The sequence below is a fragment of the Telmatherina bonti genome (genome assembly GCF_933228915.1).
Source record: "Telmatherina bonti genome assembly, chromosome: 10".
Lineage (NCBI taxonomy): Eukaryota > Metazoa > Chordata > Actinopteri > Atheriniformes > Telmatherinidae > Telmatherina > Telmatherina bonti.
Genome location: NC_136628.1, coordinates 40,122,527 through 40,150,472, shown reverse-complemented (window position 1 = coordinate 40,150,472; position 27,946 = coordinate 40,122,527). Strand labels below are relative to the sequence as shown.

Here is a 27,946-nt window from a genome sequence, read left to right as displayed (position 1 = left end):
TGCTGGTTTTATCTTGTTCCTGGTAGGAAATGTTGACACAGACAGACTGTGGCACCCTTTTGAAGTTGGACCCTGGTAAGAGCCTGTTGTCCATTACCCCAGGAGGTCCCTCTGTATCCACAGCACACAAAGACCAGATTCCAGAGCAGGACCTTTAAGCTCTGAACTCTAAACTGTATAAAATCCATCGTATGCCAAATAATAAAGCACCGGGTCCAGATGGTTATCCAGCTGAATTCTACAAAGAATTCTGGACCACACTGGCTCCAACCTTTTACAGCATGGTATTAGAAATAAAGGAAAAGCAATAAATACCCTCCAATATGAACTTGGCAAATATTTCATACCTATTAAAACCAGGAAACTAATGACCCCCCCCCCCCCTCCAGCGGGTGGAAAGACCCAGACCGCGTCCTTGACAGACAACCAGCAAGATGGCGGCCGCCGCGGTGAGAAGTCTGGGCTCGACTTTGGCTAAAAACATCCGTGAGATACGCCTCCACCTCTGCCAGACGTCCGCGGCCAGCAAGGGAGCCAGGTGGGCGGCCGGGGGGCTGCCGGCGGGAGGGACAAGCGCTGTGCTTCATGTTGGGTTGGAAAGAACTAGACAGCGACCCTGTAGAGCTAACAGCTAGCTGATGCTAACCGCTAGCTGGTGCTAAAAACTGCTAAAAGCTAGCTGGTGCTAAGAGCTAGCTGATGATAACCGCTAGCTCGTGCTAAAAACTGCTAACAGCTAGATGATGCTAAAAGCTAGCGGGTGCTAACAGCTAGCTGGCGCTAACCGGTAGCTGGTGCTAACATCTGCTAACAGCTAGCTAATGCTAAACGCTAGCTGATGCTAGGGTTACCTGCATGTGACGCGGTCCTCTGTGTTCCAGGGACTTCGTGGAGCAGAACTATGTGACCCTGAAGAAAGCCAACCCAGACCTACCCATCCTGATCCGGGAGTGTTCTGGAGTTCCGGCCCGGCTCTGGGCCAGATATGGTGAGGTGTTCTGAGGATCTGGACGCGACATAGAACCGATAAACCTGATCCGATCATGTCAAGTCCCCACCCTGTCCTACTGGAGTCCCGCAAGGCTCTGTCATCGCACCTCAGCGGGTCTTTCTGTTTCCATCGTTGTCTCCGTCCTCGTACCTCCACGGGTCTTTCTGTTTCCATCGTTGTCTCTGTCCTCGTACCTCCGCGTGTCTTTCTGTTTCCACGTTGTCTCCGTCCTCGTACCTCCGAGCGTCTTTCTGTTTCCATCGTTGTCTCTGTCCTCGTACCTCCGCGTGTCTTTCTGTTTCCACGTTGTCTCCGTCCTCGTACCTCCGAGCGTCTTTCTGTTTCCACGTTGTCTCCGTCCTCGTACCTCCGAGCATCTTTCTGTTTCCACGTTGTCTCCGTCCTCGTACCTCCGAGCATCTTTCTGTTTCCACGTTGTCTCCGTCCTCGTACCTCCGCGCGTATTTCTGTTTCCACGTTGTCTCCGTCCTCGTACCTCCGAGCGTCTTTCTGTTTCCACGTTGTCTCCGTCCTCGTACCTCTGAGTGTCTTTCTGTTTCCATGTTGTCTCCGTCCTCGTACCTCCGAGCGTCTTTCTGTTTCCACGTTGTCTCCGTCCTCGTACCTCCGCGTGTCTTTCTGTTTCCACTTTGTCTCCGTCCTCGTACCTCCGCGTGTTTTTCTGTTTCACACGTTGTCTCCGTCCTCGTACCTCCGCGCGTATTTCTGTTTCCACGTTGTCTGCGTCCTCGTACCTCCGAGCGTCTTTCTGTTTTCACGTTGTCTCCGTCCTCGTACCTCCGCGTGTTTTTCTGTTTCCACGTTGTCTCCGTCCTCGTACCTCCGCGCGTATTTCTGTTTCCACGTTGTCTGCGTCCTCGTACCTCCGAGCGTCTTTTTGTTTCCACGTTGTCTCTGTCCTCGTATCTCCGAGCGTCTTTCTGTTTCCACGTTGTCTCCGTCCTCGTACCTCCGAGCGTCTTTCTGTTTTCACGTTGTCTCCGTCCTCGTACCTCCGAGCGTCTTTCTGTTTCCACGTTGTCTCCGTCCTCGTACCTCTGAGTGTCTTTCTGTTTCCATGTTGTCTCCGTCCTCGTACCTCCGAGCGTCTTTCTGTTTCCACGTTGTCTCCGTCCTCGTACCTCCACGGGTCTTTCTGTTTCCATCGTTGTCTCTGTCCTCGTACCTCCGCGTGTCTTTCTGTTTCCACGTTGTCTCCGTCCTCGTACCTCCGAGCGTCTTTCTGTTTCCATCGTTGTCTCTGTCCTCGTACCTCCGCGTGTCTTTCTGTTTCCACGTTGTCTCCGTCCTCGTACCTCCGAGCGTCTTTCTGTTTCCACGTTGTCTCCGTCCTCGTACCTCCGAGCATCTTTCTGTTTCCACGTTGTCTCCGTCCTCGTACCTCCGAGCATCTTTCTGTTTCCACGTTGTCTCCGTCCTAGGTACCTCCGCGCGTATTTCTGTTTCCACGTTGTCTCCGTCCTCGTACCTCCGAGCGTCTTTCTGTTTCCACGTTGTCTCCGTCCTCGTACCTCTGAGTGTCTTTCTGTTTCCATGTTGTCTCCGTCCTCGTACCTCCGAGCGTCTTTCTGTTTCCACGTTGTCTCCGTCCTCGTACCTCCGCGTGTCTTTCTGTTTCCACTTTGTCTCCGTCCTCGTACCTCCGCGTGTTTTTCTGTTTCACACGTTGTCTCCGTCCTCGTACCTCCGCGCGTATTTCTGTTTCCACGTTGTCTGCGTCCTCGTACCTCCGAGCGTCTTTCTGTTTTCACGTTGTCTCCGTCCTCGTACCTCCGCGTGTTTTTCTGTTTCCACGTTGTCTCCGTCCTCGTACCTCCGCGCGTATTTCTGTTTCCACGTTGTCTGCGTCCTCGTACCTCCGAGCGTCTTTTTGTTTCCACGTTGTCTCTGTCCTCGTATCTCCGAGCGTCTTTCTGTTTCCACGTTGTCTCCGTCCTCGTACCTCCGAGCGTCTTTCTGTTTTCACGTTGTCTCCGTCCTCGTACCTCCGAGCGTCTTTCTGTTTCCACGTTGTCTCCGTCCTCGTACCTCTGAGTGTCTTTCTGTTTCCATGTTGTCTCCGTCCTCGTACCTCCGAGCGTCTTTCTGTTTCCACGTTGTCTCCGTCCTCGTACCTCCGCGTGTCTTTCTGTTTCCACTTTGTCTCCGTCCTCGTACCTCCGCGTGTTTTTCTGTTTCCACGTTGTCTCCGTCCTCGTACCTCCGCGCGTATTTCTGTTTCCACGTTGTCTGCGTCCTCGTACCTCCGAGCGTCTTTCTGTTTTCACGTTGTCTCCGTCCTCGTACCTCCGCGTGTTTTTCTGTTTCCACGTTGTCTCCGTCCTCGTACCTCCGCGCGTATTTCTGTTTCCACGTTGTCTGCGTCCTCGTACCTCCGAGCGTCTTTTTGTTTCCACGTTGTCTCCGTCCTCGTACCTCACCGCGTCTTTCTATTTCCATGTTGTCTCCGTCCTCGTACCTCCGAGCATCTTTCTGTTTCCACGTTGTCTCCGTCCTCGTACCTCCGCGTGTTTTTCTGTTTCCACGTTGTCTCCGTCCTCGTACCTCCGAGCATCTTTCTGTTTCCACGTTGTCTCCGTCCTCGTACCTCCGCGCGTATTTCTGTTTCCACGTTGTCTCCGTCCTCGTACCTCCGAGCGTCTTTCTGTTTCCACGTTGTCTCCGTCCTCGTACCTCTGAGTGTCTTTCTGTTTCCATGTTGTCTCCGTCCTCGTACCTCCGAGCGTCTTTCTGTTTCCACGTTGTCTCTGTCCTCGTATCTCCGAGCGTCTTTCTGTTTCCACGTTGTCTCCGTCCTCGTACCTTCGCGTGTCTTTTTGTTTCCATGTTGTCTCCGTCCTCGTACCTCCGCGCGTCTTTCTGTTTCCATGTTGTCTCCGTCCTCGTATCTCCGAGTGTCTTTCTGTTTCCACGTTGTCTCCGTCCTCGTACCTCCGCGCCTATTTCTTTTTCCACGTTGTCTCCGTCCTCGTACCTCCGAGCGTCTTTCTGTTTTCACGTTGTCTCCGTCCTCGTACCTCCGAGCGTCTTTCTGTTTTCACGTTGTCTCCGTCCTCGTACCTCCGAGCATCTTTCTGTTTCCACGTTGTCTCCGTCATCGTACCTCCGAGCGTCTTTCTGTTTTCACGTTGTCTCCGTCCTCGTACCTCCGAGCGTCTTTCTGTTTCCACGTTGTCTCCGTCCTCGTATCTCCGAGCGTCTTTCTGTTTCCACGTTGTCTCTGTCCTCGTATCTCCGAGCGTCTTTCTGTTTCCACGTTGTCTCCGTCCTCGTACCTCCGCGTGTCTTTCTGTTTCCACGTTGTCTCCGTCCTCATACCTCCGAGCATCTTTCTGTTTCCACGTTGTCTCCGTCCTCGTACCTCACCGCGTCTTTCTATTTCCACGTTGTCTGCGTCCTCGTACCTCCGAGCATCTTTCTGTTTCCACGTTGTCTCCGTCCTCGTACCTCCGCGTGTTTTTCTGTTTCCACGTTGTCTGCGTCCTCGTACCTCCGAGCGTCTTTCTGTTTCCACGTTGTCTCCGTCCTCGTACCTCCGAGCATCTTTCTGTTTCCACGTTGTCTCCGTCCTCGTACCTCCGAGCATCTTTCTGTTTCCACGTTGTCTCCGTCCTCGTACCTCCGCGTGTTTTTCTGTTTTCACGTTGTCTCCGTCCTCGTACCTCCGAGCGTCTTTCTGTTTCCACGTTGTCTCCGTCCTCGTATCTCCGAGCGTCTTTCTGTTTCCACGTTGTCTCTGTCCTCGTATCTCCGAGTGTCTTTCTGTTTCCACGTTGTCTCCGTCCTCGTACCTCCGCGTGTCTTTCTGTTTCCACGTTGTCTCCGTCCTCGTACCTCCGCGCGTCTTTCTGTTTCCACGTTGTCTCCGTCCTCATACCTCCGAGCATCTTTCTGTTTCCACGTTGTCTCCGTCCTCGTACCTCCGAGTGTCTTTCTGTTTCCACGTTGTCTCCGTCCTCGTACCTCCGCGTGTCTTTCTGTTTCCACGTTGTCTCCGTCCTCGTACCTCCGCGCATCTTTCTGTTTCCACGTTGTCTCCGTCCTCGTATCTCCGAGTGTCTTTCTGTTTCCACGTTGTCTCCGTCCTCGTACCTCCGAGTGTCTTTCTGTTTCCACGTTGTCTCCGTCCTCGTACCTCCGCGTGTCTTTCTGTTTCCACGTTGTCTCCGTCCTCGTACCTCCGAGCATCTTTCTGTTTCCACGTTGTCTCCGTCCTCGTATCTCCGAGTGTCTTTCTGTTTCCACGTTGTCTCCGTCCTCGTACCTCCGCGCGTCTTTCTGTTTCCACGTTGTCTCCGTCCTCATACCTCCGAGCATCTTTCTGTTTCCACGTTGTCTCCGTCCTCGTACCTCCGAGCATCTTTCTGTTTCCACGTTGTCTCCGTCCTCGTACCTCCGAGCGTCTTTCTGTTTCCACGTTGTCTCCGTCCTCGTACCTCCGCGTGTCTTTCTGTTTCCACGTTGTCTCCGTCCTCGTACCTCCGCGCGTCTTTCTGTTTCCACGTTGTCTCCGTCCTCGTACCTCCGAGCGTCTTTCTGTTTCCACGTTGTCTCCGTCCTCGTACCTCCGAGTGTCTTTCTGTTTCCATTTTGTCTCCCTCCTCGTACCTCCGAGCGTCTTTCTGTTTCCATGTTGTCTCCATCCTCGTATCTCCGAGTGTCTTTCTGTTTCCACGTTGTCTCCGTCCTCGTACCTCCGCGCCTATTTCTTTTTCCACGTTGTCTCCGTCCTCGTACCTCCGAGCGTCTTTCTGTTTTCACGTTGTCTCCGTCCTCGTACCTCCGAGCGTCTTTCTGTTTCCACGTTGTCTCCGTCCTCGTATCTCCGAGCGTCTTTCTGTTTCCACGTTGTCTCTGTCCTCGTATCTCCGAGCGTCTTTCTGTTTCCACGTTGTCTCCGTCCTCGTACCTCCGCGTGTCTTTCTGTTTCCATGTTGTCTCCGTCCTCGTACCTCCGCGCGTCTTTCTGTTTCCACGTTGTCTCCGTCCTCGTATCTCCGAGCGTCTTTCTGTTTCCACGTTGTCTCCGTCCTCGTACCTCCGCGTGTCTTTCTGTTTCCTTGTTGTCTCCGTCCTCGTACCTCCGCGTGTCTTTCTGTTTCCACGTTGTCTCCGTCCTCGTACCTCCGCGCGTCTTTCTGTTTCCACGTTGTCTCCGTCCTCGTATCTCCGAGTGTCTTTCTGTTTCCACGTTGTCTCCGTCCTCGTACCTCCGCGCCTATTTCTTTTTCCACGTTGTCTCCGTCCTCGTACCTCCGAGCGTCTTTCTGTTTTCACGTTGTCTCCGTCCTCGTACCTCCGAGCGTCTTTCTGTTTCCACGTTGTCTCCGTCCTCGTATCTCCGAGCGTCTTTCTGTTTCCACGTTGTCTCTGTCCTCGTATCTCCGAGCGTCTTTCTGTTTCCACGTTGTCTCCGTCCTCGTACCTCCGCGTGTCTTTCTGTTTCCATGTTGTCTCCGTCCTCGTACCTCCGCGCGTCTTTCTGTTTCCACGTTGTCTCCGTCCTCGTATCTCCGAGTGTCTTTCTGTTTCCACGTTGTCTCCATCCTCGTACCTCCGCGCCTATTTCTTTTTCCACGTTGTCTCCGTCCTCGTACCTCCGAGCGTCTTTCTGTTTTCACGTTGTCTCCGTCCTCGTACCTCCGAGCGTCTTTCTGTTTCCACGTTGTCTCCGTCCTCGTATCTCCGAGCGTCTTTCTGTTTCCACGTTGTCTCCGTCCTCGTACCTCCGCGTGTCTTTCTGTTTCCATGTTGTCTCCGTCCTCGTACCTCCGCGCGTCTTTCTGTTTCCACGTTGTCTCCGTCCTCATACCTCCGAGCATCTTTCTGTTTCCACGTTGTCTCCGTCCTCGTACCTCACCGCGTCTTTCTATTTCCGTGTTGTCTCCGTCCTCGTACCTCCGAGCATCTTTCTGTTTCCACGTTGTCTCCGTCCTCGTACCTCCGCGTGTTTTTCTGTTTCCTCGTTTTCTCCGTCCTCGTACCTCCGAGCATCTTTCTGTTTCCACGTTGTCTCCGTCCTCGTACCTCCGCGCGTATTTCTGTTTCCACGTTGTCTCCGTCCTCGTACCTCCGCGTGTCTTTCTGTTTCCATGTTGTCTCCGTCCTCGTACCTCCGCGCGTCTTTCTGTTTCCATGTTGTCTCCGTCCTCGTACCTCCGAGCATCTTTCTGTTTCCACGTTGTCTCCGTCCTCGTACCTCCGCGTGTTTTTCTGTTTCCACGTTTTCTCCGTCCTCGTACCTCCGAGCATCTTTCTGTTTCCACGTTGTCTCCGTCCTCGTACCTCCGCCTGTCTTTCTGTTTCCATGTTGTCTCCGTCCTCGTACCTCACCGCGTCTTTCTATTTCCACGTTGTCTGCGTCCTCGTACCTCCGAGCATCTTTCTGTTTCCACGTTGTCTCCGTCCTCGTACCTCCGCGCGTATTTCTGTTTCCACGTTGTCTCCGTCCTCGTACCTCCGCGTGTCTTTCTGTTTCCATGTTGTCTCCGTCCTCGTACCTCCGCGCGTCTTTCTGTTTCCATGTTGTCTCCGTCCTCGTATCTCCGAGTGTCTTTCTGTTTCCACGTTGTCTCCGTCCTCGTACCTCCGCGCCTATTTCTTTTTCCACGTTGTCTCTGTCCTCGTATCTCCGAGCGTCTTTCTGTTTCCACGTTGTCTCCGTCCTCGTACCTCCGCCTGTCTTTCTGTTTCCATGTTGTCTCCGTCCTCGTACCTCCGCGCGTCTTTCTGTTTCCACGTTGTCTCCGTCCTCGTACCTCACCGCGTCTTTCTATTTCCACGTTGTCTGCGTCCTCGTACCTCCGAGCATCTTTCTGTTTCCACGTTGTCTCCGTCCTCGTACCTCCGCGTGTTTTTCTGTTTCCACGTTGTCTGCGTCCTCGTACCTCCGAGCGTCTTTCTGTTTCCACGTTATCTCCGTCCTCGTACCTCCGAGCGTCTTTCTGTTTTCACGTTGTCTCCGTCCTCGTACCTCCGAGTGTCTTTCTGTTTCCACGTTGTCTCCGTCCTCGTACCTCCGAGCATCTTTCTGTTTCCACGTTGTCTCCGTCCTCGTACCTCCGAGCATCTTTCTGTTTCCACGTTGTCTCCGTCCTCGTACCTCCGCGTGTTTTTCTGTTTTCACGTTGTCTCCGTCCTCGTACCTCCGAGCGTCTTTCTGTTTCCACGTTGTCTCCGTCCTCGTATCTCCGAGCGTCTTTCTGTTTCCACGTTGTCTCTGTCCTCGTATCTCCGAGTGTCTTTCTGTTTCCACGTTGTCTCCGTCCTCGTACCTCCGCGTGTCTTTCTGTTTCCACGTTGTCTCCGTCCTCGTACCTCCGAGCATCTTTCTGTTTCCACGTTGTCTCCGTCCTCGTACCTCCGCGTGTCTTTCTGTTTCCACGTTGTCTCCGTCCTCGTACCTCCGCGCGTCTTTCTGTTTCCACGTTGTCTCCGTCCTCGTACCTCCTAGCGTCTTTCTGTTTCCACGTTGTCTCCGTCCTCGTATCTCCGAGTGTCTTTCTGTTTCCACGTTGTCTCCCTCCTCGTACCTCCGCGCCTATTTCTTTTTCCACGTTGTCTCTGTCCTCGTATCTCCGAGCGTCTTTCTGTTTCCACGTTGTCTCCGTCCTCGTACCTCCGCCTGTCTTTCTGTTTCCATGTTGTCTCCGTCCTCGTACCTCCGCGCGTCTTTCTGTTTCCACGTTGTCTCCGTCCTCGTACCTCACCGCGTCTTTCTATTTCCACGTTGTCTGCGTCCTCGTACCTCCGAGCATCTTTCTGTTTCCACGTTGTGTCCGTCCTCGTACCTCCGCGTGTTTTTCTGTTTCCACGTTGTCTGCGTCCTCGTACCTCCGAGCGTCTTTCTGTTTCCACGTTGTCTCCGTCCTCGTACCTCCGAGCGTCTTTCTGTTTTCACGTTGTCTCCGTCCTCGTACCTCCGAGTGTCTTTCTGTTTCCACGTTGTCTCCGTCCTCGTACCTCCGAGCATCTTTCTGTTTCCACGTTGTCTCCGTCCTCGTACCTCCGAGCATCTTTCTGTTTCCACGTTGTCTCCGTCCTCGTACCTCCGCGTGTTTTTCTGTTTTCACGTTGTCTCCGTCCTCGTACCTCCGAGCGTCTTTCTGTTTCCACGTTGTCTCCGTCCTCGTATCTCCGAGCGTCTTTCTGTTTCCACGTTGTCTCTGTCCTCGTATCTCCGAGAGTCTTTCTGTTTCCACGTTGTCTCCGTCCTCGTACCTCCGCGTGTCTTTCTGTTTCCACGTTGTCTCCGTCCTCGTACCTCCGAGCATCTTTCTGTTTCCACGTTGTCTCCGTCCTCGTACCTCCGCGTGTCTTTCTGTTTCCACGTTGTCTCCGTCCTCGTACCTCCGCGCGTCTTTCTGTTTCCACGTTGTCTCCGTCCTCGTACCTCCTAGCGTCTTTCTGTTTCCACGTTGTCTCCGTCCTCGTACCTCCGAGTGTCTTTCTGTTTCCATTTTGTCTCCCTCCTCGTACCTCCGAGCGTCTTTCTGTTTCCATGTTGTCTCCGTCCTCGTATCTCCGAGTGTCTTTCTGTTTCCACGTTGTCTCCGTCCTCGTACCTCCGCGCCTATTTCTTTTTCCACGTTGTCTCCGTCCTCGTACTTCCGAGCGTCTTTCTGTTTTCACGTTGTCTCCGTCCTCGTACCTCCGAGCGTCTTTCTGTTTCCACGTTGTCTCCGTCCTCGTATCTCCGAGCGTCTTTCTGTTTCCACGTTGTCTCTGTCCTCGTATCTCCGAGCGTCTTTCTGTTTCCACTTTGTCTCCGTCCTCGTACCTCCGCGTGTCTTTCTGTTTCCATGTTGTCTCCGTCCTCGTACCTCCGCGCGTCTTTCTGTTTCCACGTTGTCTCCGTCCTCGTATCTCCGAGCGTCTTTCTGTTTCCACGTTGTCTCCGTCCTCGTACCTCCGCGTGTCTTTCTGTTTCCTTGTTGTCTCCGTCCTCGTACCTCCGCGTGTCTTTCTGTTTCCACGTTGTCTCCGTCCTCGTACCTCCGCGCGTCTTTCTGTTTCCACGTTGTCTCCGTCCTCGTATCTCCGAGTGTCTTTCTGTTTCCACGTTGTCTCCGTCCTCGTACCTCCGCGCCTATTTCTTTTTCCACGTTGTCTCCGTCCTCGTACCTCCGAGCGTCTTTCTGTTTTCACGTTGTCTCCGTCCTCGTACCTCCGAGCGTCTTTCTGTTTCCACGTTGTCTCCGTCCTCGTATCTCCGAGCGTCTTTCTGTTTCCACGTTGTCTCTGTCCTCGTATCTCCGAGCGTCTTTCTGTTTCCACGTTGTCTCCGTCCTCGTACCTCCGCGTGTCTTTCTGTTTCCATGTTGTCTCCGTCCTCGTACCTCCGCGCGTCTTTCTGTTTCCACGTTGTCTCCGTCCTCGTATCTCCGAGTGTCTTTCTGTTTCCACGTTGTCTCCATCCTCGTACCTCCGCGCCTATTTCTTTTTCCACGTTGTCTCCGTCCTCGTACCTCCGAGCGTCTTTCTGTTTTCACGTTGTCTCCGTCCTCGTACCTCCGAGCGTCTTTCTGTTTCCACGTTGTCTCCGTCCTCGTATCTCCGAGCGTCTTTCTGTTTCCACGTTGTCTCCGTCCTCGTACCTGCGCGTGTCTTTCTGTTTCCATGTTGTCTCCGTCCTCGTACCTCCGCGCGTCTTTCTGTTTCCACGTTGTCTCCGTCCTCATACCTCCGAGCATCTTTCTGTTTCCACGTTGTCTCCGTCCTCGTACCTCACCGCGTCTTTCTATTTCCGTGTTGTCTCCGTCCTCGTACCTCCGAGCATCTTTCTGTTTCCACGTTGTCTCCGTCCTCGTACCTCCGCGTGTTTTTCTGTTTCCACGTTTTCTCCGTCCTCGTACCTCCGAGCATCTTTCTGTTTCCACGTTGTCTCCGTCCTCGTACCTCCGCGCGTATTTCTGTTTCCACGTTGTCTCCGTCCTCGTACCTCCGCGTGTCTTTCTGTTTCCATGTTGTCTCCGTCCTCGTACCTCCGCGCGTCTTTCTGTTTCCATGTTGTCTCCGTCCTCGTATCTCCGAGTGTCTTTCTGTTTCCACGTTGTCTCCGTCCTCGTACCTCCGCGCCTATTTCTTTTTCCACGTTGTCTCCGTCATCGTACCTCCGAGCGTCTTTCTGTTTTCACGTTGTCTCCGTCCTCGTACCTCCGAGCGTCTTTCTGTTTCCACGTTGTCTCCGTCCTCGTATCTCCGAGCGTCTTTCTGTTTCCACGTTGTCTCTGTCCTCGTATCTCCGAGCGTCTTTCTGTTTCCACGTTGTCTCCGTCCTCGTACCTCCGCCTGTCTTTCTGTTTCCATGTTGTCTCCGTCCTCGTACCTCCGCGCGTCTTTCTGTTTCCACGTTGTCTCCGTCCTCGTACCTCACCGCGTCTTTCTATTTCCATGTTGTCTCCGTCCTCGTACCTCCGAGCATCTTTCTGTTTCCACGTTGTCTCCGTCCTCGTACCTCCGCGTGTTTTTCTGTTTCCACGTTGTCTCCGTCCCCGTACCTCCGAGCGTCTTTCTGTTTCCACGTTGTCTCCGTCCTCGTACCTCCGAGCATCTTTCTGTTTCCACGTTGTCTCCGTCCTCGTACCTCCGAGCATCTTTCTGTTTCCACGTTGTCTCCGTCCTCGTACCTCCGCGCGTATTTCTGTTTCCACGTTGTCTCCGTCCTCGTACCTCCGAGCGTCTTTCTGTTTCCACGTTGTCTCCGTCCTCGTACCTCTGAGTGTCTTTCTGTTTCCATGTTGTCTCCGTCCTCGTACCTCCGAGCGTCTTTCTGTTTCCACGTTGTCTCCGTCCTCGTACCTCCGCGTGTCTTTCTGTTTCCACTTTGTCTCCGTCCTCGTACCTCCGCGTGTTTTTCTGTTTCCACGTTGTCTCCGTCCTCGTACCTCCGCGCGTATTTCTGTTTCCACGTTGTCTGCGTCCTCGTACCTCCGAGCGTCTTTCTGTTTTCACGTTGTCTCCGTCCTCGTACCTCCGCGTGTTTTTCTGTTTCCACGTTGTCTCCGTCCTCGTACCTCCGCGCGTATTTCTGTTTCCACGTTGTCTGCGTCCTCGTACCTCCGAGCGTCTTTTTGTTTCCACGTTGTCTCTGTCCTCGTATCTCCGAGCGTCTTTCTGTTTCCACGTTGTCTCCGTCCTCGTACCTCCGAGCGTCTTTCTGTTTTCACGTTGTCTCCGTCCTCGTACCTCCGAGCGTCTTTCTGTTTCCACGTTGTCTCCGTCCTCGTACCTCTGAGTGTCTTTCTGTTTCCATGTTGTCTCCGTCCTCGTACCTCCGAGCGTCTTTCTGTTTCCACGTTGTCTCCGTCCTCGTACCTCCGCGTGTCTTTCTGTTTCCACTTTGTCTCCGTCCTCGTACCTCCGCGTGTTTTTCTGTTTCCACGTTGTCTCCGTCCTCGTTCCTCCGCGCGTATTTCTGTTTCCACGTTGTCTGCGTCCTCGTACCTCCGAGCGTCTTTCTGTTTTCACATTGTCTCCGTCCTCGTACCTCCGCGTGTTTTTCTGTTTCCACGTTGTCTCCGTCCTCGTACCTCCGCGCGTATTTCTGTTTCCACGTTGTCTGCGTCCTCGTACCTCCGAGCGTCTTTTTGTTTCCACGTTGTCTCCGTCCTCGTACCTCACCGCGTCTTTCTATTTCCATGTTGTCTCCGTCCTCGTACCTCCGAGCATCTTTCTGTTTCCACGTTGTCTCCGTCCTCGTACCTCCGCGTGTTTTTCTGTTTCCACGTTGTCTCCGTCCTCGTACCTCCGAGCATCTTTCTGTTTCCACGTTGTCTCCGTCCTCGTACCTCCGCGCGTATTTCTGTTTCCACGTTGTCTCCGTCCTCGTACCTCCGAGCGTCTTTCTGTTTCCACGTTGTCTCCGTCCTCGTACCTCTGAGTGTCTTTCTGTTTCCATGTTGTCTCCGTCCTCGTACCTCCGAGCGTCTTTCTGTTTCCACGTTGTCTCTGTCCTCGTATCTCCGAGCGTCTTTCTGTTTCCACGTTGTCTCCGTCCTCGTACCTTCGCGTGTCTTTTTGTTTCCATGTTGTCTCCGTCCTCGTACCTCCGCGCGTCTTTCTGTTTCCATGTTGTCTCCGTCCTCGTATCTCCGAGTGTCTTTCTGTTTCCACGTTGTCTCCGTCCTCGTACCTCCGCGCCTATTTCTTTTTCCACGTTGTCTCCGTCCTCGTACCTCCGAGCGTCTTTCTGTTTTCACGTTGTCTCCGTCCTCGTACCTCCGAGCGTCTTTCTGTTTTCACGTTGTCTCCGTCCTCGTACCTCCGAGCATCTTTCTGTTTCCACGTTGTCTCCGTCATCGTACCTCCGAGCGTCTTTCTGTTTTCACGTTGTCTCCGTCCTCGTACCTCCGAGCGTCTTTCTGTTTCCACGTTGTCTCCGTCCTCGTATCTCCGAGCGTCTTTCTGTTTCCACGTTGTCTCTGTCCTCGTATCTCCGAGCGTCTTTCTGTTTCCACGTTGTCTCCGTCCTCGTACCTCCGCGTGTCTTTCTATTTCCACGTTGTCTGCGTCCTCGTACCTCCGAGCATCTTTCTGTTTCCACGTTGTCTCCGTCCTCGTACCTCCGCGTGTTTTTCTGTTTCCACTTTGTCTGCGTCCTCGTACCTCCGAGCGTCTTTCTGTTTCCACGTTGTCTCCGTCCTCGTACCTCCGAGCGTCTTTCTGTTTTCACGTTGTCTCCGTCCTCGTACCTCCGAGTGTCTTTCTGTTTCCACGTTGTCTCCGTCCTCGTACCTCCGAGCATCTTTCTGTTTCCACGTTGTCTCCGTCCTCTTACCTCCGAGCATCTTTCTGTTTCCACGTTGTCTCCGTCCTCGTACCTCCGCGTGTTTTTCTGTTTTCACGTTGTCTCCGTCCTCGTACCTCCGAGCGTCTTTCTGTTTCCACGTTGTCTCCGTCCTCGTATCTCCGAGCGTCTTTCTGTTTCCACGTTGTCTCTGTCCTCGTATCTCCGAGTGTCTTTCTGTTTCCACGTTGTCTCCGTCCTCGTACCTCCGCGTGTCTTTCTGTTTCCACGTTGTCTCCGTCCTCGTACCTCCGCGCGTCTTTCTGTTTCCACGTTGTCTCCGTCCTCATACCTCCGAGCATCTTTCTGTTTCCACGTTGTCTCCGTCCTCGTACCTCCGCGTGTCTTTCTGTTTCCACGTTGTCTCCGTCCTCGTACCTCCGCGCGTCTTTCTGTTTCCACGTTGTCTCCGTCCTCGTACCTCCGAGCGTCTTTCTGTTTCCACGTTGTCTCCGTCCTCGTACCTCCGAGTGTCTTTCTGTTTCCATTTTGTCTCCCTCCTCGTACCTCCGAGCGTCTTTCTGTTTCCATGTTGTCTCCATCCTCGTATCTCCGAGTGTCTTTCTGTTTCCACGTTGTCTCCGTCCTCGTACCTCCGCGCCTATTTCTTTTTCCACGTTGTCTCCGTCCTCGTACCTCCGAGCGTCTTTCTGTTTTCACGTTGTCTCCGTCCTCGTACCTCCGAGCGTCTTTCTGTTTCCACGTTGTCTCCGTCCTCGTACCTCCGCGTGTCTTTCTGTTTCCATGTTGTCTCCGTCCTCGTACCTCCGCGCGTCTTTCTGTTTCCACGTTGTCTCCGTCCTCGTATCTCCGAGCGTCTTTCTGTTTCCACGTTGTCTCCGTCCTCGTACCTCCGCTTGTCTTTCTGTTTCCTTGTTGTCTCCGTCCTCGTACCTCCGCGTGTCTTTCTGTTTCCACGTTGTCTCCGTCCTCGTACCTCCGCGCGTCTTTCTGTTTCCACGTTGTCTCCGTCCTCGTATCTCCGAGTGTCTTTCTGTTTCCACGTTGTCTCCGTCCTCGTACCTCCGCGCCTATTTCTTTTTCCACGTTGTCTCCGTCCTCGTACCTCCGAGCGTCTTTCTGTTTTCACGTTGTCTCCGTCCTCGTACCTCCGAGCGTCTTTCTGTTTCCACGTTGTCTCCGTCCTCGTATCTCCGAGCGTCTTTCTGTTTCCACGTTGTCTCTGTCCTCGTATCTCCGAGCGTCTTTCTGTTTCCACGTTGTCTCCGTCCTCGTACCTCCGCGTGTCTTTCTGTTTCCATGTTGTCTCCGTCCTCGTACCTCCGCGCGTCTTTCTGTTTCCACGTTGTCTCCGTCCTCGTACCTCCGAGCGTCTTTCTGTTTTCACGTTGTCTCCGTCCTCGTACCTCCGAGCGTCTTTCTGTTTCCACGTTGTCTCCGTCCTCGTATCTCCGAGCGTCTTTCTGTTTCCACGTTGTCTCCGTCCTCGTACCTCCGCGTGTCTTTCTGTTTCCATGTTGTCTCCGTCCTCGTACCTCCGCGCGTCTTTCTGTTTCCACGTTGTCTCCGTCCTCATACCTCCGAGCATCTTTCTGTTTCCACGTTGTCTCCGTCCTCGTACCTCACCGCGTCTTTCTATTTCCGTGTTGTCTCCGTCCTCGTACCTCCGAGCATCTTTCTGTTTCCACGTTGTCTCCGTCCTCGTACCTCCGCGTGTTTTTCTGTTTCCACGTTTTCTCCGTCCTCGTACCTCCGAGCATCTTTCTGTTTCCACGTTGTCTCCGTCCTCGTACCTCCGCGCGTATTTCTGTTTCCACGTTGTCTCCGTCCTCGTACCTCCGCGTGTCTTTCTGTTTCCATGTTGTCTCCGTCCTCGTACCTCCGCGCGTCTTTCTGTTTCCATGTTGTCTCCGTCCTCGTACCTCCGAGCATCTTTCTGTTTCCACGTTGTCTCCGTCCTCGTACCTCTGAGTGTCTTTCTGTTTCCATGTTGTCTCCGTCCTCGTATCTCCGAGTGTCTTTCTGTTTCCACGTTGTCTCCGTCCTCGTACCTCCGCGCCTATTTCTTTTTCCACGTTGTCTCTGTCCTCGTATCTCCGAGCGTCTTTCTGTTTCCACGTTGTCTCCGTCCTCGTACCTCCGCCTGTCTTTCTGTTTCCATGTTGTCTCCGTCCTCGTACCTCCGCGCGTCTTTCTGTTTCCACGTTGTCTCCGTCCTCGTACCTCACCGCGTCTTTCTATTTCCATGTTGTCTCCGTCCTCGTACCTCCGAGCATCTTTCTGTTTCCACGTTGTCTCCGTCCTCGTACCTCCGCGTGTTTTTCTGTTTCCACGTTGTCTCCGTCCCCGTACCTCCGAGCGTCTTTCTGTTTCCACGTTGTCTCCGTCCTCGTACCTCCGAGCATCTTTCTGTTTCCACGTTGTCTCCGTCCTCGTACCTCCGAGCATCTTTCTGTTTCCACGTTGTCTCCGTCCTCGTACCTCCGCGCGTATTTCTGTTTCCACGTTGTCTCCGTCCTCATACCTCCGAGCGTCTTTCTGTTTCCACGTTGTCTCCGTCCTCGTACCTCTGAGTGTCTTTCTGTTTCCATGTTGTCTCCGTCCTCGTACCTCCGAGCGTCTTTCTGTTTCCACGTTGTCTCCGTCCTCGTACCTCCGCGTGTCTTTCTGTTTCCACTTTGTCTCCGTCCTCGTACCTCCGCGTGTTTTTCTGTTTCCACGTTGTCTCCGTCCTCGTACCTCCGCGTGTTTTTCTGTTTCCACGTTGTCTGCGTCCTCGTACCTCCGAGCGTCTTTCTGTTTTCACGTTGTCTCCGTCCTCGTACCTCCGCGTGTTTTTCTGTTTCCACGTTGTCTCCGTCCTCGTACCTCCGCGCGTATTTCTGTTTCCACGTTGTCTGCGTCCTCGTACCTCCGAGCGTCTTTTTGTTTCCACGTTGTCTCTGTCCTCGTATCTCCGAGCGTCTTTCTGTTTCCACGTTGTCTCCGTCCTCGTACCTCCGAGCGTCTTTCTGTTTTCACGTTGTCTCCGTCCTCGTACCTCCGAGCGTCTTTCTGTTTCCACGTTGTCTGCGTCCTCGTACCTCCGAGCGTCTTTCTGTTTCCACGTTGTCTCCGTCCTCGTACCTCCGAGCGTCTTTCTGTTTCCACGTTGTCTCCGTCCTCGTACCTCCAAGTGTCTTTCTGTTTCCATGTTGTCTCCGTCCTCGTACCTCCGAGCATCTTTCTGTTTCCACGTTGTCTCCGTCCTCGTACCTCCGCGTGTTTTTCTGTTTCCACGTTGTCTCCGTCCTCGTACCTCCGAGCATCTTTCTGTTTCCACGTTGTCTCCGTCCTCGTACCTCCGAGCATCTTTCTGTTTCCACGTTGTCTCCGTCCTCGTACCTCCGCGTGTTTTTCTGTTTTCACGTTGTCTCCGTCCTCGTACCTCCGAGCGTCTTTCTGTTTCCACGTTGTCTCCGTCCTCGTACCTCCGCGCGTCTTTCTGTTTCCATGTTGTCTCCGTCCTCGTATCTCCGCGTGTCTTTCTGTTTCCACGTTGTCTCCGTCCTCGTACCTCCGCGCCTATTTCTTTTTCCACGTTGTCTCCGTCATCGTACCTCCGAGCGTCTTTCTGTTTTCACGTTGTCTCCGTCCTCGTACCTCCGAGCGTCTTTCTGTTTCCACGTTGTCTCCGTCCTCGTATCTCCGAGCGTCTTTCTGTTTCCACGTTGTCTCTGTCCTCGTATCTCCGAGCGTCTTTCTGTTTCCACGTTGTCTCCGTCCTCGTACCTCCGCCTGTCTTTCTGTTTCCATGTTGTCTCCGTCCTCGTACCTCCGCGCGTCTTTCTGTTTCCACGTTGTCTCCGTCCTCGTACCTCACCGCGTCTTTCTATTTCCATGTTGTCTCCGTCCTCGTACCTCCGAGCATCTTTCTGTTTCCACGTTGTCTCCGTCCTCGTACCTCCGCGTGTTTTTCTGTTTCCACGTTGTCTCCGTCCCCGTACCTCCGAGCGTCTTTCTGTTTCCACGTTGTCTCCGTCCTCGTACCTCCGAGCATCTTTCTGTTTCCACGTTGTCTCCGTCCTCGTACCTCCGAGCATCTTTCTGTTTCCACGTTGTCTCCGTCCTCGTACCTCCGCGCGTATTTCTGTTTCCACGTTGTCTCCGTCCTCGTACCTCCGAGCGTCTTTCTGTTTCCACGTTGTCTCCGTCCTCGTACCTCTGAGTGTCTTTCTGTTTCCATGTTGTCTCCGTCCTCGTACCTCCGAGCGTCTTTCTGTTTCCACGTTGTCTCCGTCCTCGTACCTCCGCGTGTCTTTCTGTTTCCACTTTGTCTCCGTCCTCGTACCTCCGCGTGTTTTTCTGTTTCCACGTTGTCTCCGTCCTCGTACCTCCGCGCGTATTTCTGTTTCCACGTTGTCTGCGTCCTCGTACCTCCGAGCGTCTTTCTGTTTTCACGTTGTCTCCGTCCTCGTACCTCCGCGTGTTTTTCTGTTTCCACGTTGTCTCCGTCCTCGTACCTCCGCGCGTATTTCTGTTTCCACGTTGTCTGCGTCCTCGTACCTCCGAGCGTCTTTTTGTTTCCACGTTGTCTCTGTCCTCGTATCTCCGAGCGTCTTTCTGTTTCCACGTTGTCTCCGTCCTCGTACCTCCGAGCGTCTTTCTGTTTTCACGTTGTCTCCGTCCTCGTACCTCCGAGCGTCTTTCTGTTTCCACGTTGTCTCCGTCCTCGTACCTCTGAGTGTCTTTCTGTTTCCATGTTGTCTCCGTCCTCGTACCTCCGAGCGTCTTTCTGTTTCCACGTTGTCTCCGTCCTCGTACCTCCGCGTGTCTTTCTGTTTCCACTTTGTGTCCGTCCTCGTACCTCCGCGTGTTTTTCTGTTTCCACGTTGTCTCCGTCCTCGTACCTCCGCGCGTATTTCTGTTTCCACGTTGTCTGCGTCCTCGTACCTCCGAGCGTCTTTCTGTTTTCACGTTGTCTCCGTCCTCGTACCTCCGCGTGTTTTTCTGTTTCCACGTTGTCTCCGTCCTCGTACCTCCGCGCGTATTTCTGTTTCCACGTTGTCTGCGTCCTCGTACCTCCGAGCGTCTTTTTGTTTCCACGTTGTCTCTGTCCTCGTATCTCCGAGCGTCTTTCTGTTTCCACGTTGTCTCCGTCCTCGTACCTCCGAGCGTCTTTCTGTTTTCACGTTGTCTCCGTCCTCGTACCTCCGAGCGTCTTTCTGTTTCCACGTTGTCTCCGTCCTCGTACCTCACCGCGTCTTTCTATTTCCATGTTGTCTCCGTCCTCGTACCTCCGAGCATCTTTCTGTTTCCACGTTGTCTCCGTCCTCGTACCTCCGCGTGTCTTTCTGTTTCCACGTTGTCTCCGTCCTCGTACCTCCGCGCGTATTTCTGTTTCCACGTTGTCTCCGTCCTCGTACCTCCGAGCGTCTTTCTGTTTCCACGTTGTCTCCGTCCTCGTACCTCCGAGCGTCTTTCTGTTTTCACGTTGTCTCCGTCCTCGTACCTCCGAGCGTCTTTCTGTTTCCACGTTGTCTCCGTCCTCATATCTCCGAGCGTCTTTCTGTTTCCACGTTGTCTCCGTCCTCGTACCTCACCGCGTCTTTCTATTTCCATGTTGTCTCCGTCCTCGTACCTCCGCGTGTTTTTCTGTTTCCACGTTGTCTCCGTCCTCGTACCTCCGCGCGTATTTCTGTTTCCACGTTGTCTGCGTCCTCGTACCTCCGAGCGTCTTTCTGTTTCCACGTTGTCTCCGTCCTCGTACCTCCGAGCGTCTTTCTGTTTCCACGTTGTCTCCGTCCTCGTACCTCCGAGTGTCTTTCTGTTTCCATGTTGTCTCCGTCCTCGTACCTCCGAGCATCTTTCTGTTTCCACGTTGTCTCCGTCCTCGTACCTCCGCGTGTTTTTCTGTTTCCACGTTGTCTCCGTCCTCGTACCTCCGAGCATCTTTCTGTTTCCACGTTGTCTCCGTCCTCGTACCTCCGAGCATCTTTCTGTTTCCACGTTGTCTCCGTCCTCGTACCTCCGCGTGTTTTTCTGTTTTCACGTTGTCTCCGTCCTCGTACCTCCGAGCGTCTTTCTGTTTCCACGTTGTCTCCGTACTCGTATCTCCGAGCGTCTTTCTGTTTCCACGTTGTCTCTGTCCTCGTATCTCCGAGCATCTTTCTGTTTCCACGTTGTCTCCGTCCTCGTACCTCCGCGCGTCTTTCTGTTTCCACGTTGTCTCCGTCCTCGTACCTCCGAGCATCTTTCTGTTTCCACGTTGTCTCCGTCCTCGTACCTCCGAGCGTCTTGCTGTTTCCACGTTGTCTCCGTCCTCGTACCTCCGAGTGTCTTTCTGTTTCCATTTTGTCTCCGTCCTCGTACCTCCGAGCGTCTTTCTGTTTCCATGTTGTCTCCGTCCTCGTATCTCCGAGTGTCTTTCTGTTTCCACGTTGTCTCCGTCCTCGTACCTCCGCGCCTATTTCTTTTTCCACGTTGTCTCCGTCCTCGTACCTCCGAGCGTCTTTCTGTTTCCACGTTGTCTCCGTCCTCGTACCTCCGAGCGTCTTTCTGTTTCCACGTTGTCTCCGTCCTCGTATCTCCGAGTGTCTTTCTGTTTCCACTTTGTCTCCGTCCTCGTACCTCCGAGCGTCTTTCTGTTTCCACGTTGTCTCCGTCCTCGTACCTCCGCTTGTCTTTGTTTCCACGTTGTCTCCGTCCTCGTACCTCCGCGTGTCTTTCTGTTTCCACGTTGTCTCCGTCCTCGTACCTCCGCGTGTCTTTCTGTTTCCACGTTGTCTCCGTCCTCGTACCTCCGCGTGTCTTTGTTTCCACGTTGTCTCCGTCCTCGTACCTCCGCGTGTTTTTCTGTTTCCACGTTGTCTCCGTCCTCGTACCTCCGAGCGTCTTTCTGTTTCCACGTTGTCTCCGTCCTCGTACCTCCGCGTGTCTTTGTTACCACGTTGTCTCCGTCCTCGTACCTCCGCATCTTTCTGTTTCCACGTTGTCTCCGTCTTCGTACCTCCGCGTGTCTTTCTGTTTCCACGTTGTCTCCGTCCTCGTACCTCCGAGCGTCTTTCTGTTTCCACGTTGTCTCCGTCCTCGTACCTCCGCGTGTTTTTCTGTTTCCACGTTGTCTCCGTCCTCGTACCTCCGAGCATCTTTCTGTTTCCACGTTGTCTCCGTCCTCGTACCTCCCCGCGTCTTTCTATTTCCATGTTGTCTCTGTCCTCGTACCTCCGAGCATCTTTCTGTTTCCACGTTGTCTCCGTCCTCGTACCTCCGAGCGTCTTTCTTTTTCCACGTTGTCTCCGTCCTCGTACCTCCGAGCGTCTTTCTGTTTCCACGTTGTCTCCGTCCTCGTACCTCCGAGCGTCTTTCTGTTTCCACGTTGTCTCCGTCCTCGTATCTCCGAGTGTCTTTCTGTTTCCACTTTGTCTCCATCCTCGTACCTCCGAGCGTCTTTCTGTTTCCACGTTGTCTCCGTCCTCGTACCTCCGCGTGTCTTTGTTTCCACGTTGTCTCCGTCCTCGTACCTCCGCGTGTCTTTCTGTTTCCACGTTGTCTCCGTCCTCGTACCTCCGCGTGTCTTTCTGTTTCCACGTTGTCTCCGTCCTCGTACCTCCGCGTGTCTTTGTTTCCACGTTGTCTCCGTCCTCGTACCTCCGCGTGTTTTTCTGTTTCCACGTTGTCTCCGTCCTCGTACCTCCGAGCGTCTTTCTGTTTCCACGTTGTCTCCGTCCTCGTACCTCCGCGTGTCTTTGTTACCACGTTGTCTCCGTCCTCGTACCTCCGCGTCTTTCTGTTTCCACGTTGTCTCCGTCTTCGTACCTCCGCGTGTCTTTCTGTTTCCACGTTGTCTCCGTCCTCGTACCTCCGAGCGTCTTTCTGTTTCCATGTTGTCTCCGTCCTCGTATCTCCGAGTGTCTTTCTGTTTCCACGTTGTCTCCGTCCTCGTACCTCCGCGCCTATTTCTTTTTCCACGTTGTCTCCGTCCTCGTACCTCCGAGCGTCTTTCTGTTTCCACGTTGTCTCCGTCCTCGTACCTCCGAGCGTCTTTCTGTTTCCACGTTGTCTCCGTCCTCGTATCTCCGAGTGTCTTTCTGTTTCCACTTTGTCTCCGTCCTCGTACCTCCGAGCGTCTTTCTGTTTCCACGTTGTCTCCGTCCTCGTACCTCCGCGTGTCTTTGTTTCCACGTTGTCTCCGTCCTCGTACCTCCGCGTGTCTTTCTGTTTCCACGTTGTCTCCGTCCTCGTACCTCCGCGTGTCTTTCTGTTTCCACGTTGTCTCCGTCCTCGTACCTCCGCGTGTCTTTGTTTCCACGTTGTCTCCGTCCTCGTACCTCCGCGTGTTTTTCTGTTTCCACGTTGTCTCCGTCCTCGTACCTCCGAGCGTCTTTCTGTTTCCACGTTGTCTCCGTCCTCGTACCTCCGCGTGTCTTTGTTACCACGTTGTCTCCGTCCTCGTACCTCCGCATCTTTCTGTTTCCACGTTGTCTCCGTCTTCGTACCTCCGCGTGTCTTTCTTTTTCCACGTTGTCTCCGTCCTCGTACCTCCGAGCGTCTTTCTGTTTCCACGTTGTCTCCGTCCTCGTACCTCCGCGTGTTTTTCTGTTTCCACGTTGTCTCCGTCCTCGTACCTCCGAGCATCTTTCTGTTTCCACGTTGTCTCCGTCCTCGTACCTCCCCGCGTCTTTCTATTTCCATGTTGTCTCTGTCCTCGTACCTCCGAGCATCTTTCTGTTTCCACGTTGTCTCCGTCCTCGTACCTCCGAGCGTCTTTCTTTTTCCACGTTGTCTCCGTCCTCGTACCTCCGAGCGTCTTTCTGTTTCCACGTTGTCTCCGTCCTCGTACCTCCGAGCGTCTTTCTGTTTCCACGTTGTCTCCGTCCTCGTATCTCCGAGTGTCTTTCTGTTTCCACTTTGTCTCCATCCTCGTACCTCCGAGCGTCTTTCTGTTTCCACGTTGTCTCCGTCCTCGTACCTCCGCGTGTCTTTGTTTCCACGTTGTCTCCGTCCTCGTACCTCCGCGTGTCTTTCTGTTTCCACGTTGTCTCCGTCCTCGTACCTCCGCGTGTCTTTCTGTTTCCACGTTGTCTCCGTCCTCGTACCTCCGCGTGTCTTTGTTTCCACGTTGTCTCCGTCCTCGTACCTCCGCGTGTTTTTCTGTTTCCACGTTGTCTCCGTCCTCGTACCTCCGAGCGTCTTTCTGTTTCCACGTTGTCTCCGTCCTCGTACCTCCGCGTGTCTTTGTTACCACGTTGTCTCCGTCCTCGTACCTCCGCGTCTTTCTGTTTCCACGTTGTCTCCGTCTTCGTACCTCCGCGTGTCTTTCTGTTTCCACGTTGTCTCCGTCCTCGTACCTCCGAGCGTCTTTCTGTTTCCACGTTGTCTCCGTCCTCGTACCTCCGCGTGTTTTTCTGTTTCCACGTTGTCTCCGTCCTCGTACCTCCGAGCATCTTTCTTTTTCCACGTTGTCTCCGTCCTCGTACCTCCCCGCGTCTTTCTATTTCCATGTTGTCTCTGTCCTCGTACCTCCGAGCATCTTTCTGTTTCCACGTTGTCTCCGTCCTCGTACCTCCGAGCGTCTTTCTGTTTCCACGTTGTCTCCGTCCTCGTACCTCCGAGTGTCTTTCTGTTTCCATGTTGTCTCCGTCCTCGTACCTCCGAGCGTCTTTCTGTTTCCATGTTGTCTCCGTCCTCGTATCTCCGAGTGTCTTTCTGTTTCCACGTTGTCTCCGTCCTCGTACCTCCGCGCCTATTTCTTTTTCTACGTTGTCTCCATCCTCGTACCTCCGAGCGTCTTTCTGTTTCCACGTTGTCTCCGTCCTCGTACCTCCGAGCGTCTTTCTGTTTTCACGTTGTCTCCGTCCTCGTACCTCCGTGCGTCTTTCTGTTTCCACGTTGTCTCCGTCCTCGTACCTGCGCGTGTGTTTCTGTTTCCATGTTGTCTCCGTCCTCTTACCTCCGCGCGTATTTCTGTTTCCACGTTGTCTCCGTCCTCGTACCTCCGAGCGTCTTTCTGTTTCCACGTTGTTTCCGTCCTCGTACGTCCGAGCGTCTTTCTGTTTCCACGTTGTCTCCGTCCTCGTACCTCCGCGTGTTTTTCTGTTTCCACGTTGTCTCCGTCCTCGTACCTCCGCGCGTATTTCTGTTTGCACGTTGTCTGCGTCCTCGTACCTCCGAGCGTCTTTCTGTTTCCACGTTGTCTCCGTCCTCGTACCTCCGCGCGTATTTCTGTTTCCACGTTGTCTCCGTCCTCGTACCTCCGCGTTTCTTTGTTTCCACGTTGTCTCCGTCCTCGTACCTCCGCGTGTCTTTCTGTTTCCACGTTGTCTCCGTCCTCGTACCTCCGCGTGTCTTTCTGTTTCCACTTTGTCTCCGTCCTCGTACCTCCGCGTGTTTTTCTGTTTCCACGTTGTCTCCGTCCTCGTACCTCCGCGCGTATTTCTGTTTCCACGTTGTCTGCGTCCTCGTACCTCCGAGCGTCTTTCTGTTTCCACGTTGTCTCCGTCCTCGTACCTCCGCGCGTATTTCTGTTTCCACGTTTTCTCCGTACTCGTACCTCCGCGTGTTTTTCTGTTTCCACGTTGTCTCCGTTTGTACCTCCGAGCGTCTTTCTGTTTTCACGTTGTCTCCGTCCTCGTACCTCCGAGTGTCTTTCTGTTTCCATGTTGTCTCCGTCCTCGTACCTCCGAGCGTCTTTCTGTTTCCACGTTGTCTCCGTTCTCGTACCTCCGAGTGTCTTTCTTTTTCCACGTTGTCTCCGTCCTCGTACCTCCGAGTGTCTTTCACTTTCCATGTTGTCTCCGTCCTCGTACCTCCGCGCCTATTTCTTTTTCCACGTTGTCTCCATCCTCGTACCTCCGAGCGTCTTTCTTTTTCCACGTTGTCTGCGTCCTCGTACCTCCGAGCGTCTTTCTGTTTCCATGTTGTCTGCGTCCTCGTACCTCCGAGCGTCTTTCTGTTTCCACGTTGTCTCCGTCCTCGTATCTCCGAGCGTCTTTCTGTTTCCACTTTGTCTCCGTCCTCGTACCTCCGCGTGTCTTTCTGTTTCCATGTTGTCTCCGTCCTCGTATCTCTGAGCATCTTTCTGTTTCCACTTTGTCTCCGTCCTCGTACCTCCGCGTGTCTTTCTGTTTCCATGTTGTCTCCGTCCTCGTACCTCCGCGTGTCTTTCTGTTTCCACGTTGTCTCCGTCCTCGTACCTCCGCGTGTCTTTCTGTTTCCACGTTGTCTCCGTCCTCGTACCTCCGCGTGTCTTTCTGTTTCCATCGTTGTCTCCGTCCTCGTACCTCCGAGCGTCTTTCTGTTTCCACGTTGTCTCCGTCCTCGTACCTCCGCGTGTCTTTGTTTCCACGTTGTCTCCGTCCTCGTACCTCTGCGTGTTTTTCTGTTTCCACGTTGTCTCCGTCCTCGTACCTCCGAGCGTCTTTCTGTTTCCACGTTGTCTCCGTCCTCGTACCTCCGCGTGTTTTTCTGTTTCCACGTTGTCTCCGTCCTCGTACCTCCGCGCGTATTTCTGTTTCCGTTGTCTGCGTCCTCGTACCTCCGAGCGTCTTTCTGTTTCCACGTTGTCTCCGTCCTCGTACCTCCGAGCGTCTTTCTGTTTCCACGTTGTCTCCGTCCTCGTACCTCCGAGTGTATTTCTTTTTCCATGTTGTCTCCGTCCTCGTACCTCCGCGTGTCTTTCTGTTTCCACGTTGTCTCCGTCCTCGTACCTCCGCGTGTCTTTCTGTTTCAACGTTGTCTACGTCCTCGTACCTCCGCGTGTCTTTCTGTTTCCATCATTGTCTCCGTCCTCGTACCTCCGAGCGTCTTTCTGTTTCCACGTTGTCTCCGTCCTCGTACCTCCGCGTGTCTTTGTTTCCACGTTGTCTCCGTCCTCGTACCTCTGCGTGTTTTTCTGTTTCCACGTTGTCTCCGTCCTCGTACCTCCGCGCGTATTTCTGTTTCCGTTGTCTGCGTCCTCGTACCTCCGAGCGTCTTTCTGTTTCCACGTTGTCTCCGTCCTCGTACCTCCGAGCGTCTTTCTGTTTCCACGTTGTCTCCGTCCTCGTACCTCCGAGTGTATTTCTTTTTCCACGTTGTCTCCGTCCTCGTACCTCCGAGCGTATTTCTGTTTCCACGTTGTCTCCGTCCTCGTACCTCCGAGCGTCTTTCTTTTTCCATGTTGTCTCCGTCCTCGTACCTCCGAGCGTCTTTCTATTTCCACGTTGTCTCCGTCCTCGTACCTCCGAGCGTCTTTCTGTTTCCATCGTTGTCTGCGTCCTCGTACCTCCGAGCGTCTTTCTGTTTCCACGTTGTCTCCGTCCTCGTTCCTCCGCGCGTCTTTCTTTTTCCATGTTTTTTCCGTCCTCGTACCTCCGAGCGTCTTTCTGTTTCCACGTTGTCTCCGTCCTCGTACCTCCGAGCGTCTTTCTTTTTCCATGTTGTCTCCGTCCTCGTACCTCCGCGCGTCTTTCATTTTCCACGTTGTCTCCGTCCTCGTACCTCCGTGTGTCTTTCTGTTTCCATCGTTGTCTCCATCCTCGTACCTCCGCGTGTCTTTCTGTTTCCACGTTGTCTCCGTCCTCGTACCTTCGCGTGTCTTTGTTTCCACGTTGTCTCCGTCCTCGTACCTCCGAGCGTCTTTCTGTTTCCATCGTTGTCTGCGTCCTCGTACCCCCGAGCGTCTTTCTGTTTCCACGTTGTCTCCGTCCTCGTACCTCCGAGTGTCTTTCTGTTTCCATCGTTGTCTCCGTCCTCGTACCTCCGCGTGTCTTTGTTTCCACGTTTGTCTCCGTCCTCGTACCTCCGCGTGTCTTTGTGCTTCCACGTTGTCTCCGTCCTCGTACCTCCGAGTGTCTTTCTGTTTCCATCGTTGTCTCCGTCCTCGTACCTCCGCGTGTCTTTGTTTCCACGTTTGTCTCCGTCCTCGTACCTCCGCGCGTCTTTGTGCTTCCACGTTGTCTCCGTCCTCGTACCTCCGCGCGTCTTTGTGTTTCCACATTGTGTCCGTCCAGTTGGCCGCATGTCGGCGCCATCAACCCGTTTAGAAAGAACTGTAACGTTCTGGCGGCAACTGATAGATTCTCTGCGTATGAAATAAAAAATTGTTTCTCTGCTCCGTTCCTTTCAGATTTGGGCAAAGAAAGGAGCCTTGCTGTGGACAACATGTCAGCTGATCAGATCGCCGGCGCCCTGCAGACTCTGGCTCAGTCCAAACCCTGACCCCCCCCTCCCACCCGGTCCTGGTTCAGATCAGCTGTGTCTTACTTCCCGTTGCTTCTGTAAATGTGTTGATATGAATAAACCTGTGATATCACTTCCTCTGGTTTCATGTTCTGGTCTCTAACCGGGAGGGGCACTGGGTTCTGATCCAGTGAGATAGGTTCTGTGGTTTTACCCAGTTTAAGTTCAGATGATAAGCAGCAGAGCTTCAACTGATCACCACCTGGTGTTGAGTTGGCTCAGATGGTGGGGGAGGAAGCCGGTCAGATCTGGCAGGCCCAAACGTGTTGTGAGGGTCTGCTGGGAACGTCTGGCTGAGTCCCCCGTCAGAGCGAGCTTCAACTCCCACCTTCAGCAGAGCTTCGAACATGTCCCGAGTGAGACGGGGGACATTGAGTCCGAATGGGCTGTGTTCCGTGTCTCTATTGCTGAGGCGGCCAGCCGGAGCTGTGGCTGTAAGGTCGTTTGTGCCTGTCGTGGCGGTAATCCCAGGACTCGTTGGTGGACACCAGCAGTGAGGGATGCCGTCAAGCTGAAGAAGAAGGAGTCCTATCAGGCCTTCTTGGCCTGTGGGACTCTGGAGGCAGCTGATGGGTACCGACGGGCTAAGCGGCATGCGGCTTCGGCTGTTGCCGAGGCAAAAACTCGGGCATGGGAGGAGTTCGTCGAGGCCATGGAGAAAGACTTCCGGACGGCTTCGAGGAGATTCTGGTCCACCATCCGGCGGCTCAGGAGGGGGAAGCAGTGCTCCATCAACACTGTGTACAGTGGAGGTGGGGAGCTGCTGATCTCAACTCGGGACGTTGTGGGTCGGTGGAGGGAATACTTCGAAGACCTCCTCAATCCTACCAACACGTCTTCCGATGAGGAAGCAGAGCTGGTGGACTCTCCTATCTCTGGGGCTGAAGTCGCTGAGGTGGTCAAAAAGCTCCTTGGCGGCAAGGCCCCGGGGGTGGATGAGATCCGCCCGGAGTTCCTTAATGCTCTGGATGCTGTGGGGCTGTCCT

General features: G+C 53.8%; 1 protein-coding gene across 1 annotated transcript; it reads left to right on the top strand.

Moving 5' to 3' along the window:
• Positions 1 to 397: 397 nt before the first annotated feature.
• On the top strand, positions 398 to 27,038 carry ndufa2 (NADH:ubiquinone oxidoreductase subunit A2). The gene is made up of 3 exons (XM_079247268.1): positions 398 to 538; positions 882 to 988; positions 26,848 to 27,038. The coding sequence occupies exons 1-3, from the start codon at positions 435 to 437 to the stop codon at positions 26,937 to 26,939; spliced, it is 303 nt and encodes a 100-aa protein (XP_079103394.1). The 5' UTR covers positions 398 to 434; the 3' UTR covers positions 26,940 to 27,038.
• The last annotated feature ends 908 nt before the right edge of the window (positions 27,039 to 27,946 follow it).